Source organism: Protopterus annectens, chromosome 8.part0 (genome assembly GCF_019279795.1).
Source record: "Protopterus annectens isolate FY-2018-M chromosome 8.part0, PAN1.0, whole genome shotgun sequence".
NCBI lineage: Eukaryota > Metazoa > Chordata > Ceratodontiformes > Protopteridae > Protopterus > Protopterus annectens.
Window position 1 is genome coordinate 444,954 of NC_056741.1, and position 19,841 is coordinate 464,794.

The 19,841-nt window shown below is 38.5% G+C and overlaps 1 protein-coding gene across 1 annotated transcript in view; it reads right to left on the reverse strand.

Moving 5' to 3' along the window:
- Positions 1-9,209, reverse strand: part of LOC122807956 — a 303,157-nt gene extending 293,948 nt beyond the window's left edge. Inside the window, exon 1 of the mRNA XM_044078987.1 lies at positions 8,802-9,209. Coding sequence (XP_043934922.1) covers positions 8,802-8,892 — 91 coding nt within the window. The 5' untranslated portion in view covers positions 8,893-9,209. The remainder of the gene's footprint in view (positions 1-8,801) is intronic.
- Between the last annotated feature and the right edge of the window lie 10,632 nt (positions 9,210-19,841).

Consider the following 19,841-nt stretch of genomic DNA (forward strand, 5'->3'; position numbering starts at 1 on the left):
TGGTTTCCACTAGAAGGAGGATGTTGTCCAGATAAGGGTATATTTGGATGTCCTTGGTTCAGCAAAATGCAATGGCAGGAGCCAGGCATTTTGTGAACACTCTTGGAGCAGTAGGTAAGCCAAAGGGCAAGGCTGTAAATTGAAAATGTGAGGAAATGCCTGTAAATCTCAGGAATTCTCTGTGGGAGGGCATAATAGGAATGTGGAGATAAGCTTCCTTTAAGCCCAGAGTGACCATAAAGGCTTGGGGTGGTGTCAGGGGCAGGAGGGTTTTCAGAGAGCATCCTGAAGGATGGAACTTTTACGAACAGATTTAGGTAGGATAAGTCTAGTATGCGTCTCCAAGGACCAGCCTTTTTTGGGACTAGGAATAGGCGAGAATAGAATCCTTTTCCTTCCCGGCCACAGGGACTGGTTCTATAGTTCCTATGGAGAGGAGCTCCTGCAAAATATGTGGGAATAGTTAGAGCTGTTTTTTTGGTGGGAAGGGAATGTTTTTTGGCCTTGGTTTTTCCTTCCAAGATAGAAAGTATCTTCTTTGAATGATGGAAAGGACCCATTGGTCTGAGGTGATGGTTTTCCAAAAGGGGAGGCAGTGGGGTAGGTGGGCAGACAAGAAAAGGAGGGCAAGGCAGTCCCGCTGATTATGGGCCCCTCCTCTGTTGAGAAAGGGCCGTTTGGAGGGGGAATTTCAGTTAGTAGGTCTGGAATAAGACTGTCTCCTAGATTCTCTTCTCGGTCTGGAGGAGGAGGAATGAGAAGTGGAAGGCATTCTCCTGACTAAGGAAGTTTTTGCAGGGTAATTCCTGTAGGAAGGGGGACACCAGCAAATGTTTGATGTCTTGCAGCTCTTTGCTTTTCTCTTACAAGTTTTGAAGAGCTCAGCTGAATTATTGCCAAAAAGTTGGTTGTGGTCCAGTGGAGCATCCATAATTTTGGATTTGAAATCCTCTGGAAGAGGTTGCAGGCATAGCCAAGAATATCTGCGTAGGGCAGATGCAGAAGCTGTAGAACTGGCCAAGGCTTCTGCTGCATCATAACTACACCTGATGGAGTGTCTGGCTACTTGGGTGGCTATGGGCAGTTTTGATGCAATGTCAGAATTAGTAGGACAGTCAGGTGTAGAAGCTAGCAGTGTAGAGGCCTGGGAAAGTAGTCCAGAGTGTATTTTACCACATGTGTTTGGTAATTAATGGCACTGAAAGCCAAGGTGGAAGAAGTATACACTTTTTTTCCTAGTCTATTTGTGATTTTGCTGTCCTTATTTGTGGGTAGGAGAGAGGCAGAAGCTACCTGTTTAGATTGTCTGTCAGGAGCCACAGCAATGACAGCGGGATCTGCCAGTGGAGGTTTTATCAGGAATTTCTGGTCATCAGGCACCTAATAAAACCTGTCTGGTCTTTTAGGGGCTGGAGGCTGAGAGTGTAATATACAGATCACTGCAGGTGTATATAACCTCCTTATCATATATAAAACAAAATTATACAATTTCCTATGCAAAAAATATCCTTGTTTGCATTTTACATTGTTAAGATAGATGGCCCCTCAATGTTTTTTTTTCAGAACTGTAAATCCCTGCCACAATAGCATCATGAAAGACTGAACCTACAACACCCCACTAATTAAATTAATGCATAGACTACAGCATTTCCATTCTAAATGCATCTGTTGTAGTTTATTACTTATTAGAAAGACATATTGTCCATTATTTCCTGCAGCTGTAATATCTCAAGTTGAAAATTAAGACATGGCATGATGTAGTAGTAGAACCACAATGTAAGTAAGAAGCTGTTTTACTGGGTCTATATTAGAAGCATGAAACTGCTTTTGAGTGAACATGTAAAGAGCGACACATATTCATCAAACTGCATTTAAGTGATTTGATGAATATGTCACAGAGCAAGGAGGTAGCTGGCCAACAACACAGAGTTGCCCTTTCCTTCACTATAGTGCGATCTCAGAGTTAGTTGGGGTGTGTGGGGGGCACAGCCCCCCATGTTGGGGGGTATGGGGGACGAAACCTCTTGACCTGATAATGGTTTTTAATTTTTATTTTTTCCAAACGACCATGTGAATTTTTTCACTAGGAAAAAAATTTGATTATGTGGCCATTCGCTATTTACAGGTTTTGCATATTATGTGTTGACTTTTATGCAGTCACACATATGCACTTTTGTTGTTCTGATATAGACTCATTTCTCTAAAGGGGCAAGTTAGTCTGCTTACACACAATGCTTTGCAGTGGTGTATAAATCATCTCCAAGTGCATACCATAACATCATTTTATGGGCATACTTATGAAACTAAAAAAAAAAACAAACAGCAGACTATAATCTCTATTTTTCAGTACCACTTGGAATTTTAACAGGAGGGCTATAATAAGAAATTAAATTAACTAAAGCAAAGGTGCTACAAAAGTTACCAATATACTTTAAAGAGAAGTGCTAGCACTCTATCAGAAACTGCATGGCTATAATAGCCAGTCTTGTTGCATTAGAAGCTGCAGATACCTAGAGTTACCACTTTAGTATTTTATTATCTTTAGTATTGTGAATACCGCAGTGGAGCTCTTTGTTAGCAGAGTAAAGAACATTGAGGATGGTACTTTAATGATTCCTTTCTATAGAACTTTGCCCTTGTATGTGTTATTGTTGGGAAAGACCATAAAAAGGAAATGATTGTAAGATTTAATTAAGAGAAGGCAGACAGTCATATATAGTTTTAAGTGGCTAAAGTAACAAAATCAAGGGAAGCAATATTTCAAACAGCAGCAGTAGGCTGGGAGAGTTGATGTTTTGCAATGAGCTCCAAAAGGTATTAATGATCCTGAATAAATTTCTCCTAAAATGGATACTTCTGAAAGAAGAATCTAATAGAGAAGACAATAGCCCCAATAGTGACATAATCTTTTGGGGTCTACTTTAATTAAACGAAAGTGCTATCCATCGAATACGAATCCGTTGACACAAACAGCGAAACACAGAAATCTCGAGTTGTCAAAGTTGGCCCACCTGCAGTATGGCTCCGTAAGGTAAGTGTGCGATAGTTAACGGACCTTAGGGTTAGGGTGCGGGTTAAGGTAAGTGCATAGATAGGTAATGTATGTAAGGTTTAGTGCAGGGTTTTGTTAAGTTTGTGCGTGTGGAATATTTACTTTGTGTGGGTATAGTTTTGTATGGTAAGTATGCGGTAGTTACGGACCTTAGGGTTAGGGAGGGGTTAAGGCTAGTGCATAGATAGTTGTGTATGTGGGGTTTAGTGTAGGGTTACAAGTGGGGTTTTGGTGCTTTAATTTAGGGTTAGTAGTAGGGTTTTGGTTAGTGTATGTATGTGTTTTTTGTTGTTATGTTTGCGTAGGTAATATGTTACGGGCGGTGGGGTTGGCAGACTATTGCGGTTTCGATGTTTAAATTTCGCAGTTTTGCGTGTTTGACGTTATCGTGTTTCACTGTTTGTGTGTCAATGGATTCATATTCGATGGATAGCGCTTTCATTTAATTAAAGTAGACCCATCTTTTGTAATGTGTGTATACCAAATCAAGGCAAAGAATATACATTTTTCCATGTCTGGACTGTCACAATAGAAGCATCTGGCTTTCTGAGCGTCATCTAATTTTAAACCCAAACAAAACAAAACTTCTGCTCTTCTCACCCACCCAAAGGTCCTCTGTACTACCCTTCTATTAAATCTAATAATGTTACTACAATCTCCCCTGACGATTGCACAAACTTCTATGTGTTTTGGTTGATAACAATCTTAAATTTGATTAGCATGTCAACCAAACTATCAAAATGATTAACAAAAAACTTGGAACATTATATAGAATTAGAAGATTTCTTACCCCACCTGCTAGAAATGCCATAGCCCACTCTCATTTACTCTCTACCCTTTTCTATGCCCCCCCCCCCATACTCACTAGCTTAAACAAAAGTGATCTTAATAAACTCTCCACCTGTTATAACCACATAGATAGATTTGCCACTGGTTTGTCTTATAGAACACATCACTGTAAAAACCTAAGCTATCTTGGTTGGCTAGAGCTACCCAGCCTGTTAAAGTACAACCAACTAATAATTGCTCATAAAGTACTTAACCAACCAGATAATACACCTGCTCTTAAAAATATTATCTACCCCCACTATAATTTTAGACCACTTCTCTCATCTAATAGATTGGTAGTCCAAACTGTTAAATCTAAAAACTTTGCCGGAGACTCTCTGTTTGCCAGTTTTGTCAGTAAAACTTGGACCTCACTGCCTGCTGACATCACTCTAGAGACCTCCCTAACACAATTTAAGAAAAGTCTCAAGCAGTATTTTAATACACATTGGCTATGTTCCTACACTAAACCTGACTACATTTTGGAAATACTTGTGTAATACTATTCAATCTGTTATTTTAAGTGTGCTACACCATACATTTGTTAGATTGCATAACTCAAATGTCAGCTGAGTCTGTAAACTTTGCTAAATGTGTATTTTTGTCATGTTTGCTGTTGCAATTATCTTTGGAGATTTCTCCCCAGGCATTTGCTGAAAATGGACATGTATCCAGTCAGACTATCTCAGTCAACAAATGTAAAATAAAATAAAAAATAAATAAAAAATCTTTAATCAGGGCATAATTGGTACCCAGGGAGATTTCAGAATGGCCCTGAATTTGCATGGATTTGGCGGTACAGACAATAGGGAATACTGCAAAGCATGTATTTAAATACACATCCTTTGACCAATGTGATATACCAAAAAAAAAGGAGGGAGCGAAATTCGTGACTTTATTTTTCAGAGTTTGTGAGATTTATTGCAAGCATTTTCAGATATGAGAGCTAGTCACAGTCGACTCTTAGCTCATACTCATTTCAGTGTGATGGGACAGTAATAAGTAATTTTTCAGGCTCTGAAGATACCTCTGTTAGTCATACAACAATAATGTTTGTAACTTTGGGTGAAAGATTTAGTTCAAGGTATGCTTGAGATTATTTAAGGGATAAAAATCGAGAATTTAAGATTAGCTTTCTTTTTACAGGTTGCATGACAGATACTAGTGTGACGTAGTACAACGACAACAAACAAATGTTTCGGGAATCAACTTCAGATTGTCATATAGATGCATTACATAAAAAATAAATAAATAAAAAATATTTTAAATGCAGTTTTGGTAAAATTCTGTGATGATACACTACTGGAAAACTGTAACAATCCTTATTAAGGCAGCAAAAGAACAAAACTGAAGTAGTATATTAGAGCGAGTTAACAGTTTTATAGGATGCAAGGTGAAAGGTCAATCAAATGTACTGAATTATTTGATTTAGACAACTTATTGACTCACACGAGGTTAAGTATACTGCTAGCAACAAACTCTTGAACTCTTGTGGGTACATTTTTTAAGCAGGAATTTACCAAACTCAAGGACAAGTATAGAGAGAGAGAGGGAAAGAGAGAGAGACAATGCTTAATCAGTTTTTTTCACAATGTAAATTTGCAAGTAATTTCATAGTTAGAATGTCTTTGTGAACTTTTCAAATGGAGGCATGCAAAATCAAACTGATTTTTGAAATGGGGTACTGCACCTGTTATTGATTATATAGGTGATACATCTTATGTCTCACATCTCTAGCATAGTTCAGCACTCTGCAGAATCCCCTGGCAGTTACATCCTCACATATATTTCATCTGCTGAGGTTGAAATCTCACTTCCGTAGCTATTGTATCTGCTTATCTTACGCTTCACAGCACAGCAAGAGGGTCTCCCGTTCGATTCTCGGCTGGAGCGCCTTCTGCGTGGAATCTGCACGTCCTCCCCACGGTCGAGTGGCATTCAAAAGACATGCGTGATTGGGCGTGTCTTCGTTGAAGGTTGGACGTCGGGCTGGTACCTCAGCACCGTAAAATCCTACTGCCAATCATTAGCGGACCGGAGTTCCGCTGTGGAGACCCTAACGGAAAAGTCGAAAGAAAAACAACATCTTAAGGCTAAATTTCCATAGCTGTTTTATCTGTTGATGTTATGCCTACATTTACATAACTATTTTATCTGCTGATGTTGAAGCTACATTTCCATAGATATTTTATCTGCTGATGTTAAGGTTTATGCCCAACTTTGGGCCCAAAGTGCTGAGTGTTTAATCCGACTGCTCGTATACAATTAGCAGAGGGTTGTGGGTAGGGGCAGTGATTCCCATTTTAAATTTTTATTGAAAATGATGCACTGGGCAAGGTATAAACTCAGTAGCTGGTACTTTTTCACAATATTTTGAAACCCTCTAACAAGGTGCAGTGAACACACTTATGATGGTTCTGATAGATTCTGTTTTTTTTTTTTTTTTTAAGAAAATGTAAATGTGTTTAGAAGGATTTGGATTCCAACCTTTATGACATTTCTAGTGTTTGGTATACATCTGAATCCTTCGGCCTCCACATGGGTCCTTAAAAAGTCTTCCCTGTCTCAGTTACTTTTCCTGCTAGCGAAAGAACTGATCTCTATATTCAGAATGATATTGAATAACTAACACTGTTGTCAGTGAAAGAATTAAAATGAGACTCATAGAAGACATTTTAATCTTGTTTACCATTTGAGTTAGTACAGTAGATTAAATTTTGGAAAGCTTTAGGAGCAACTTTCAATATATCAAGCTGTGGTGCTGAGTTAAACAGCCTGGGAGTTGGGAGGGGCAGTAACTGGCTTTTTTAATGACAAAACAAGTTAAGTACGTGGGTACCATTATATCCACAGTCAGATCATGCATGCCTGATTGTTGTAAGTTTTTTATGAAAAAAAAGAAAATGGGTGAATGAACTATTTCTATTTGCTGCAGGCTGAATAGCAGAAGTGAAAAATACAATGGCACCTTCAAAATGTTTTTTTGTCTTTTATAAACACGTGCCTATATAGTGTTAATCTATGTGACTAATATTGTTTAGTAGTACATTTTTGTGGGATAAATAGCATAATAGGATCGGTGCTGACTTCTTCTGTGAATCCTTGATTTCGAATTGTTATCCTCTTAATTTGGACGGCCGAGATGGTGCAGCAGTTAGCATTGTCACCTCACAGCAAGAGGCTCTCCGGTTCGATCTTCGGCTGGGGTGTCTTTTGTGTGGAGTCTGCATGTCCTCCCTGTGGTTGTGTGGGTTTCTTCCGGGTGCTCTGGTTTCCTTCCACATCCCCAAAGACATGCTGCAAGTGGTTTGGGCATGCTGAAATTGGCCCTAGGCATGAGTGCATGTGTGTGTGTGTGTGTGTGTGTGCCTTCTGTGGAAGGTTGGGCACCAGGCTGGCAAATCGACACTGTCGAGCAGACAAGGTGATCCGCTGTGGTGACCCCTAACCGGGAAATGCCAAAAGAGAAAGAGAGAAGAGAGTAAAGCACGTGGAATCAGGGCATGTATGCAAGTCTGGGCACTACCTAGAATAATAGTATAGTGGGAGCTGTTGCAGATGGTACGTTGTATCCAACCACTGGGGATGCTTATGAATTTACCCCCCAAGTGCCACAGCTTGACCACCAACTACTTGACAATATATTCTATTTCTTCAGGCCTCTTCACCCAGTATAATCCCCCTGCAGTGATTATTTTAATGGTTGGGAAGGGAAGCAGGGCTGCAGTTACAGCTGTTACTACCCCCTCCCAGATGAAGCTGTCTTGGTAGAGAGGGAAGAGGAAGTGGATCTGCAACTATGGGAGGCAGAAAGGAACCAGGTTGGCAGCAGTATATGAACCTATGAGCCTATATGCAGTTTGTGGCAGAGCTTTCCTACTATGCCCTAGCCCCTCTGATGTTTTGGGTTGACATCACAGCTCGGTGAGGGACTCCTTCACTTCCTCTTCTATTCGATATCATGTTATGTGCCTCATAGTCAAATCCTTTCATATTCTTCAACAAAGCCACTGCTGCAGACATGCTAGCATGTGCCCACCTCTTCACATATACTCAACATCAAGCTCTGACTAAGATGGCTCAAATCATTGCTCCTTTGCCACCCTTTTGCATAAGATAACCATAATATGGTCTATTACACCTCAGCATGCTTTCAGCCAAATTGCTCCATATTGCAGCAGCAAAACCAACTACTTTCAATGTGAAAGGCAATAAATTCCTACCTGGAAGCAACTTACAATTCTTCTTTACTATCAAAGCCTGACTTTGAATCAGTGCTGAGGGTTTTATAAGTGAATAACAAACCTGACGTATGTATGAAATGGAAATGAGTAAAGTTTAATTATCTTAACCCCCACATCAAAGCAAGTGCCACCAAGTTAAAAATGAATGGTGAGAGACTGAGATGGCAAGAGAAAAAAAATGTGTTTTCTACAGAATACAAGAAAATTATAAGACAAGCATCTGCAGTCCATAACTTTGAAGGACAAGCCACCGTTTCTCTTCCACTCATTCATGGGCAATTAGTAGTATGTCTGTAAGTCAGACTAAAACTACACTGTGAAATAATATAGTTATAGCATAGTATAAAGTATATTTTATCAGAAGTTAAGTCAGGCAGCTAGGATTAGCACCTAAATCAGAATGAAATCAAAAAGTTCTGTCATTTGTTTCAGTCTTTATTAATATGCATAGCTTGGGAACATGAAAGTTACTGTATGCCATTACTGAAAAGGCAACATTTAAGGAATATTTTTCACTATTATTTTATTATCAAAACCTGAAGAAATGCAAAGCATATAGCAGTCCTCATTCAGCTATGCTCTCAGATAATACTTTTGAAAATATACAGTATATTATATTTTTAGCTATCGAAAAAGGATGAAGAAAAAAAAAAAAAACAAAGAAAAAAAAAATTCACCTCTTTTTCCTCTTTGTTTGTCTCCTGAGGTTGGAGATGTGTTCTTCCAGTTCAGTTTATTCATAACTGCAAAGGTTTCACCTTCTGCCATGATGATTGATCATATCGATCTACATATATGTGTATATTTTTCTTTCTCCTGTTTCCTCTCTAATATTATTTATTCTCTAGACTTCCGCTCTGAATATATGTTATTCTTATCTTTTGTGCCTTATTCTGTTTATTTTTCTCTGTTGCAGTCTGCCTGATTTTAATTGTGTCTATTTCAGATACATTTTCTTTTTTATTAGTTTGTCACATGCCTGTCACCAGCCGCGCCCACATTTTCCACTGCTCTTTCTTTCTGTCTCACCCTGTTCTGTGAATACTAGTTAGTTCCTCTATTGTGTTTTGTTTGTAGCTCTTGTTTGAAAATGAGGAAGAAGAAAGAATTACATGACATTTTTAATCTGCTATAAGATATATATATATCTCCTTCTCCTGAACCTGTGTCAGTAACCACCCTCCTTGCATGTATTTTACTTCTCAAAACCTCTTTGCCACCCACAACACCTTCTTCCTCTCTTGTCTACTCACTGTCCGAATTTCTACTCCACACTACTTCACAACTAACATTAATCCACTTCTCTCTCCCCCTGAATTTCTACAAAAGTAACCCTTTTCTCCATTCCTGTGTCTTTACGAGTCCCTCAGACACGTTTAATCAGTTTTACACTGACAAGTCCTTCACACACTTTTAACCAGTTCTATACCGACAGGGACTGCGCTGCAAGATTTTAGTTATTTATAACTGCTTATAATTTCTAATGTAAATATTTTGTAAATCTCCTTTCATTACTTAGTGCATCTATGTAATTTAGTACATAATTTAGAGTATACTAACTTTAGATACTTATTTTTATCTTCTGAACCATTGCATTTATACTACATGTTTGTAATTAGTAGTGGAGCTTTTTTTTTCAGGCCTCCACTGAAAAAAGGGGCTCCTGCCCAGTCGGACTAACCCAGTCAACAGATGTCAAATAAATAATAAATATAGCTAGAAGAAGCTAGAGATGAGGAGAGAGTCCAACTGGGCATTCCTAGACTTGGAGAAAGCATTAAGACAAAGTCCCAAGAAAGCTGATTTGGGCAGTACTGCAGTGGTTTGAAGTCCCAGCAACATTGGTAGAATTAGTGCAGGCTATGTACCAGGACCCAATGACTCAAGTACGAACAGCGTTCGGCCTTACAGAGGGGTTCCCAGTGGGAGTGGGTGTACACCAGGGGTCAGCTGTGAGCCCACTACTGTTCATACTGCTGATGGACTACATTAACAAACAGATCAGAGGGGGCAGATCAACAGAGTTGCTGTATGCAGGCAATGTGGCATTACAGGCAGACTCTGAGCTAGAACTTCAGCAAAGGATAGGAGAATTGAATGCAAAATTGAAGGCACATGGGATGAAACTAAGCACAGATTAGGGTGGGGAGGTTAGCACAATGGTTAATGTGTTTACCTTACAGACACAAGGTGCAGAGTTTGATTCTCTCATGTGATAATTGGCTAGGCTTAAAATGGCCCACAAGGTATGAGTCTAAACTTAATTCCATCATATACAGTATTTCATCTAAAATACTCAACCACACTGCTTACAAATCTCATACCATCCCCCTCCTGTGGTGCAGGGCGATAAAGCCTTAACTGTGACCCTGGTGACGTGTTCAACTTACAGGCATGGGAGCTAAGGGGAGTGGGGGGCACTGGATGGAAGTGAGAAGCATAAGGCTGCTTTGCTCACCACTTGGGTGACATCAATGGAAGTTCTGCTTGGTGCAGCCCAGGGGTCCTGGACAAAGGGGCATGCTGCAATGGTGTAGCCATGTAGGTCAGGGGATAGCCAAACTACCAGGGCTAGTGTTCCTTTGTAACCCCCATGGAGTGTTAGATATCCTGGGGCTTGACAGGTAGACCCTGATATATGCCAAGATAATGGCCTTGCAATGATCTCTGTCTTGTCTTCACAGTATAATGAATGGACTAATGCACTTATCTCACACCTACGAGGAATGAATAGTCTTATCGGTCACAGGTTGTTGATGTCCAGCAGCTGTGGAAGTTGGAAAAAAAAGTCACACCATCCTAATTCAACACAATATTCTCATGAGGGATGCTTAATAACTTTTGTTTCTAAAATGTTCAGGTTATTGTCCATGATGTAGGCTGGAAAACAACCCACCCCTGCCCAGTGTATATTCCCTAGATGCAAACAGGCTAGAAACACCTTCTGGAAAAAAAAAAAACATAAGAGCCATGTTTTTGCAGGGAGGCAATGCTCCTGCATGATCTATGGGAGGCAATTTTGGTCCTCACTCTTCCGATAATTAAATGTACTAACTCCAGGTTTGCACATTTAGAGGGAATGGAAAAATAATAATGAACACTGTCAGATAACTGATATTTTGAGGCCACAGGACAATGGAACTGATAATCAGCACATTATACAAAAAAAATGACATCAGCATTCAAAAACATGCACATTGATTGGACAAACCAATCAGTGTGTTCATAGTTAGGTGAGAGATAGGAAGAAGTTCCATTGGTTCACGTTTTCCATGCTACTAGCACAGAAACTAAAATGTAACAAATAAGCTTTTTCACATAACTGCATTGCTTTGTCTAGCACAATAATGCAATATATTAATGTAAAACAATAAAAACTCACAAATTCAGTGCCAGGAGTCCCCATGCAAGAAGTTCTGCAGCAAATGTCACTATCTCTTACCTCCTGAGTCAGAGGTTATTTAGAGACTTTAATGATTAATTATATGCCAGAAGACATTAACTTTTATGAGGAACTAACCAGCATGTAGAATCTCTCTCTCTCTCTATATATATATATATATATATATGCACATATATTTACAGAAAAAGTCAGAGATACAGTGTAGCACTGTGCAGCCACAGAGCATGTACAGTTTTACCATCAATCCCCTAGACAACAGACTGGAAGAACAATAAAGTCCTTTTATACAATATTATTTGGCAAAGCTAAAAGTTTTTTTTTCCTTAATAATATCATTGTTTAATAGGAATAATCTACTCCTCAGTGTGGGTGATGCAGGATTTACCCATGGCTGGCTTTGTTTAATCACCCTGGCTTTGCTCCCATACCTCTCAAATGTTCAGATTTTCACAGAATGCGCAGATTTTTGCCTCTTGCTTTTTCATCATAAAATTTCAGTTTTATTTGGCAAATCACTGAGGAATGAAGTCACTAAACAATGACATACATTTGATTTTCAGACCATATCATACAGAAAAATGCATGTTTACAAAAAAAAATTATTCTAGTAACTTTCTAAGCTTTCAAGAACAATATCTAAAATCTGTCCCTAATTTTACCCCCCCCCCCATTATTTTAGCCTTTATCCAGATTTCTTATGCTAAGACGTTGAGAGGTAGAACCATGCCACCTGTGATTAAATCCTGTATTATCCAAACGAAGCAATTGATTATTGCAAAATTATATATTGGTCACATGTAGGGAAGCTGTTCAAGTCATACTGTAAAGTAACTAAGGAGTCTTATTGTTTACAAATGGATTTTATCCAGATTCAAGATGAAAGTTGTTTCTTCAACAACTCTGTATGCATGTGACCACCTTCTAAGATTCTATGCATAATTTACATGGCCAACTTTTAAGAATCCATGTCTAATTTATTTCAGAATAAGCCATGCATATGTGATAAAACCTGTTTTTCATGTCTGGTGTGGTAGACATTTTACAGATATATATCTTTGATGAGAATTAGGCGTTGATCTTTTATGTATATTTGAAAGTAGTATTTTTTCTAATTTGAGGTTCTTGTTTGAAGAAACTAAGATATGACAGCACTGGAGATTTTTTACAGAAATTAGACATTTTAGTTATCAAAGGTATCTGGCACTTTTTTTCTATCACTGGTATTTAATTTCATTATTAAGATCTCCAATCTGATGGTATTTCCCATCAGTTCATTCCATGCATAGATTTTCAGACAGAGACAGAACCATATTGCCTTACCAACTAGAATGGTCCCACAAAACAACATCTAAGAAACATAATCTAACAAACCTTTCTGTAAGGTTCACTCTCTTCATTCCTGTGATATTTCTAGGACATTCTACTTTTTCCAAGTGTTTTTTTTTCCAGGTGGCTTATTTAAAGTCAGCAGAATGCAACACTTATTTTGATAATGAGTCAAATTGTTAAGGTATAATATAAGCCAGTGATCCCTTTGGAGTGACTAGACATACTTTTTGGCATTACATGGATTAAAGACCATCCTGGGATTTATTAACAATTGTATAGGCTTCATGTGAATCCCAAATGATTTAAGAATGTTAGCGCCATGAGCAGCAGAGTGCATTGAATATGCAAGATGGGCATCTTGCTTACATGCTTATAATCACCTTTTCATGGCCAGCAGAAGTTTTGGTGGCCAAGAAAAGTGTAGGGAAGCTGTAGCAAACAATAGAAACAGTAGTGAAACCTGTAGTGCATGCATGCATGGGCAGCTTATGCAAAGTAAGGGCAAGTTAAACTGAAAAAAGGATGCAGGGGATAGATAACTGGGGAGGATGAACACAGAATACAGTGGCATTAGTGCAGAAATAAGGAAGAAGAGATGGTACATTGAGAAAATGTACTCTGATAATGCAGTCAAATGTGTTTATGTCTCAAAGAAATATTTTAACATAAATACTTCCCACATTGCTATAATAATAATAATAATAATAATTAATACTGTTCACAATTCTTGACCTATGCACATAAATAAAAACATTAACAAGGAATGTGAGAGGGACACAAAGCAATAATATAACAAAGAGGAGTAAATGTGATAGAAATGTTAATAACATGCTGATATGAGATAACAGATAAATAGGACACTAGATACATTAGGGGCTATTCATGCTGACTGCAGTTATTAAATATGAGGTATATATCTCTCTCTCTCTATACATATATATATATATATATATATATATATATATATATATATAGGGAATGTATGTGTGATAACTGACAGTACTGCTATATCCTTCACATCATCATTTATAAACACAAAAAAATAAACCCTGCAACTGCTGTGTCATGCACACCAGAAAAGGGCATGTTTTTGCCATTTGCTGACATTTGCAACCATAACAAATGAGGTATATTTCTGTTAAAAATGTACTAAACAAGCCTCTGAGATATATATATATATATATATATATATATATATATATATATATATATATATATATATATATATATATATATATACATATTCATGTAAATTTTAAACAGTAGTATAGTAACACTCAAAATTTACAAGTGACAAATTGCAACCCAGGTCTGAACCATTCACAGATGGAGCACATCTACTACATGATTATACTGGGCATAATCACAAGAAAATACAGCAAACACTGCCATAGCAGCATGCAAGCAATGTAAACACACAATAAAGTGCCCTAACACAGGCCCAATCTCACTTCATGAGGATCTTTCATAATGCCATACAGTAAGATACGTTATATAAACCCACATGTCCAAGTAAAGTTCTACAGTATGAAGAAAATAATTACAATAATATGCAAATGTGTGTATGAACACACACAATGCAGAGCATTATTATATGGTGGCTGACCAAATTCACAGATGACTGCAAGCTGGGAGTCATTATTAACTCCCCACGTGATGCAGACATCCTACAGAAAGGCATCATTGAGACCAATGACTGGTGTCAAAACCATGGCCTTAAGGTTAATGTAAAAAAATGCGTCATCATCGCCTTTGCGAAAAACTCAGTTCCCACTAATTACCATATGGATGAGAACCCACTGAACACAGAAGGCATTATAAGAGATCTGGGGACACAGGTTGACAGCAACCTCTCCTTCGACTACCACATTGCTACTGTGGTCAGAAAGTCCTTCTATGTGGCACATATCATTACCAAGGGTTTTGCATCCAGGAAGAAAGACGTCATCATTTCTCTCTACTCTTCCCTCATTTGACCAGTCATAGAGTATAATGCCCCATTTGGCATGTACCTCACTAGACACATGCAACAGCTGGAGAGGCCACAAAAGTACCTCACAAAGACGATTCTAGGCCTTAAACACATGTCCTACATGGACAGACTCAGAGAACTCCAGCTATTCTCTGTCTCATATTGTCTACTAAGAGACAATCTCTGCTTGACTTACAAAGCCATGTCTTGACCCAGCTGTGTTAGAAATGCTACAGCTAAAGAAATACCAATCCCTCCACACCACACACTTCAGAGACCTCAACCTCATTACCACAATCGACAGAACATGCTGGAGGGACATGTTCATAACCCAGAGACTGCCCATGCTCTGGAATAGACTTCCCATACATGTCAAGCAGAGCACCTCACTAGCCCTCTTCAAGAGAAATATTGATGAGTGGATGGGAAATAGAAAGTTCCCCCCGGGGATCACTTCAGTGGGTCTACTTGATAGAGGCACTGAGAGCTAATGACAGGCGGCACAATGCCAGGGCACTTCTATGGGCTAGGCTTGTAAAGGCCCCTGGGCCATTAGCCTAGTACACACCTATGAACCTATAATGCCTGTGAGCAGTCAATGATAAACTCAACATTTGCATCTTACCAGACTCAAGCACATGACAAAACCAATGTCAGTAAGCTGCGCAGTAACCTTTGACACCATAGAAATAAGCATACTATTTGTGTCAGGAAGAACACCCTTAAAGGGCTTACAGCACTTTCCTATTGTAATGTATATGTATCCCCTACCTTGGAACTTCAGGCCTTAAAAATGTGGCCTCTGAATGAACCATAAATGCTTTCATTGCCTAAGCCATTCCTATCTGACACAGTTATCTGACAGACAGATGTTGCCAGATTCAAACCTCTGCCTATAGTAATACTCACTCTGCTGAGCTGTGTATTGACTGTGTCTACCACAGGCGAGAGCAATGGAGCTTGTCACAAATGAATTAAGATGGGACTTTAGATGATAATTTGTAGAATATTAATTTGTCAAAATGATGATAAGGAAGTACTTATGCTAATGTACATGCAACTGTGGGCAGTCCAATATCCATGTTTTTTGGCCGAGAAAGCCACTTCCATTGTTTTGTACACACACTGCCACAGAACTGAACAACACTCTGTGTACATATGCTATGCAAGCAGTACTTAATGCATGTGCCATGGGAGCACTCACACCGTGACATTCATAGAACAACTGTTTCACTGTCATGAAATTGAAAAATGAGCTTATATTTGTTTGTCCAATGTAAAATGGGATAATAATAAATTGATGCAGTGTTGTTTGTGTAACATCAGTGCATTCATATAGTGTTGCCCTTTGCTGGAATTGACCAGCAAGCTATACAAGTCCACCAAATAACAACATGTGTATGAATCATATGTGCCACTGTAGAAGTCTTAACACTGCTCTGAGACTTCACGTATATGAAGTCATTTCATCATACGATTGTGTTGCAAACAATTTTCATGAGATAAAATGGATGTGGGAGGCTTCTACCACTATAATTGTACACATTGTTACTGTGGTGAATATCATTTATGCATAACAGTGTAAAGGACACACGGTGCTTATGATCGGTCAATCTGGGTTTTAAACATTTGTCTATATGATAACAGAAGCTACATGATATTGTGAAGAATGAATGCATCACTGTACAACTGTTGCTACAATTGTGAGATATTTGGATATTTGAAAGCATGACATCATGTTATAGCTGCAAGGGATATGTGTGCCTGTAATTTCCTTAAAAGACTGTTGCTATGTGCCTATGTGTCCCACAACATTGCCTGATGCTAGGTATACCCAAACACACTTAATTCATAATGCAGTTTTCACTGTAAAGGTAGAACAGCAATCATGCAAAACATATGGATAATCATGGGTTCAAATCCACACCTTACTAAGCAACAACATACAGTATATTGTCTAATTTCTTCATACCACAGGAAAAGCTTTAGTCATTTGCTTAGCAAAGCCATATTTCATCAAATGGCATTATCATTAGTATCAAATAAAGAATTTCTCTGTGAAAAGTGAGCAGAAGTTCTTGTAAAAAGACTCCACCACTATTTGTGTACAGAGCAGATAGCTGGGTGACAACATTGTTATCAGCATGCACATTCACAGTCATACTGACACAACTGAGTCTAAGGAGTAATACCTGGATTGAAACTCACTACCTAAGATCAGGTACAATCACATGCTCCACACCAGATGTTGATTTGCAATTGAGACAGCGCACATTTGAATGGATGACAGCACTATTGTTTAATTGGCAGAAGTTTCTGCTAAAAAGGAGAAAAAGGTGAATGACAAGCACAGGGGTCCAGGGAAGTAAATACTGTGGGAAGAAATAGCCAGAGAATTGCTATAGCTAGGCTTGTATAGACTCTAGGGCTGTTAGTCTAGTACCAGCCTATGAACCTATGAACAGTAACAGTACACAGCAACACATCTTATATGCATTAGAAGTCTTACATACATAGCATGACATACAATCACAGACTCACATACTTGATCATTGCTGGATTCAATCCACCAATCCACCTACCTCCTTAGTTACACTTTCTAGAGAACACAGTATCAACAGACAACCCCAAAGGATAAGTCATACTACAGCTCTGAGGTAGTTTGTTTTTGAAAGCATGATGTAATCACTGTGGTGAACTGGGTTTTGCCTGAGGACATTAGAAATTGATAGGGTAGCCCTCTGGCAGAGAAAATACATCTTCTAAGTGGAAGTTTACATAAAGGGCATTCTTTTGGAGCTATTTGTACATGACAATATACACAGTCACACTATTTAAGCAATGCTGGATTTGAACCCCCTTCCTATCTAATTACGGATCTTTGGAAACACAATGTTAAGCACACATACTACAGGAAAAGTCAGATTTTTACATTGAGAAGGTGCATTTATGAAAGAAAGACCTCCTCAGTGTGCTGCAGAGAAGATGCATGCAAATGTTCCTCCTGAGCTGAAGAAGATACATTACTTTTGAAGATGAAGATATACTTACCTGACTCTATAGCCACATACACAGACGCATGCAAATGTAACATCATTGGATTTGAAACCCCCCCCCTAGAACCTAGAGAACATAATATTAAATGCAAGTTCCACAGGAGAACTCTGACTTTTATAGGGAGAGACTGCACTTATAAAACCATGACCTCAGCAAAGGATTGCAGAGAACATGTCTGTGGTAAAAGTGGGATAAGGGGATGTGTGTGTCTTCTCCGAGGCTAAATTCTTCCCTTGATTGGAAGGAGATACAGCTCATCTGGTCAGAAAGTTATACATGCCTGATATTTAAACCACCGCTACAAGTCTAGCACTGTGAGAGTTGAACCTCCAAGCTATATAGTTACAGAATTTAGAGAGCACAGTATTAACTGCAAGTACCACAGGAGAAATTTAACTGCTAAGGGGAGAGAGGGCACTTTTGACAGGATGACCTCATCAATGTATTGCAGAGAAGATGTTAGTGTTAAAAGTGGGATAATGTGCAGAGGAAGTTATGTCAAAAGTTAAAGCTTTTTCCTGAGTGGAAATGGACACAGCACATCTGTTGTTGAAACTTTACTTACTTGACACTAGAACCACACATACATACAAGTTCACCACTGCCAGACTGAAACCACCAACCTAACTAATTGCACAATCTGGAAACCTCTGAATGAATCACAAGTGCCACAAGAGAAGTCTGACTGCAAAGGTGTGAAAATGCACATTTCTTCATGGATTTTGTGCCAATTGCATGTGCCTGGACAGGCTAATATACCAGCACTGTGCTTATCACATATAATTATATATTTCTCTGACATCTGTATTATGTTATTCATAAACATCATGTTATTGTGATTGGCATGTATCTATTTCACAGTATGTGGCGTCAGTGTCAATCACAACTGTAAAACAGTGAATTGTCAAGCAAGCATTTATGGCAGTTTATACTGGGATGATTGCAAAGAATAGCCATTTATTATGTCACTGTTGTCTTGCCTCATGCTTGATAAAACAAAATAACACCAGAAAGAGACAATAAATCCAACAACAGGACCGGTGATAAGTTAAGCGCTTTCACTCACTTTATTTAACATGAGCTTCTTCAGAACGTTTTATTTAGTTATGAGTTTGTTCGAGTTTATTTCTTTGCCTCATGCTTGCACAATGTGCATTGACACATGATGGATTATGTGTGAAAAAGTTAAAAACCATTATAACAAAGTGTTGGGGTGCCAACATACATTAACAGACTGAATTATCTGAATCAACATCACTGTGAAATGCAGAGAACTTGTTTTCAAAATGTCATTACCTCATGTAAAGTTGTACAGCCTACTTACATAAATCTTTATTTTTATTCTTTTTCTAACTCACTCCCTCTTTCCTTGAAGCATACTGCTGGCAAGCTCATGTGTGTGACTGATGGCAAAGTATTAAAACATGAATAATCATATCTTGAGGTATTGAACCTAGAATAAGATAAAACCAAAGGTGGGAAATGCAACCAAACTGAAACTGAGTCAAAAGGCAACCACGAAACAATCGCCACCAGGAAGTCAGCCAAAGCTCTTTATTCCAAAACCAAGCAGACAAGGCTGTCACCAGCCACGAAAAAACAAAAACATGTTTTTTCGTGGCTGGTGACAGCCTTGTCTGCTTGGTTTTGGAATAAAGAGCTTTGGCTGACTTCCTGGTGGCGATTGCTTCATTTCGTGGTTGCCTTTTGACTCAACCTAGAATAAGAATTAACAATATGAACAAGACAGCCAGGTGTACCACTTTAATGGAGCTTCATTTGCTCCATTAAAGTGGTACATCTAGCTGTCTTGTTCATTTTACTTTATTTTTTTATTTTTGTGTTGTTCACGTAAGAATTAGCAATAGTCTGTGGTGCTCCATGCTGACTTTCACACAAATAAGCAGTACACACATATAACCATATCTGAATCTGATGGAATAGCCATGCTTCATG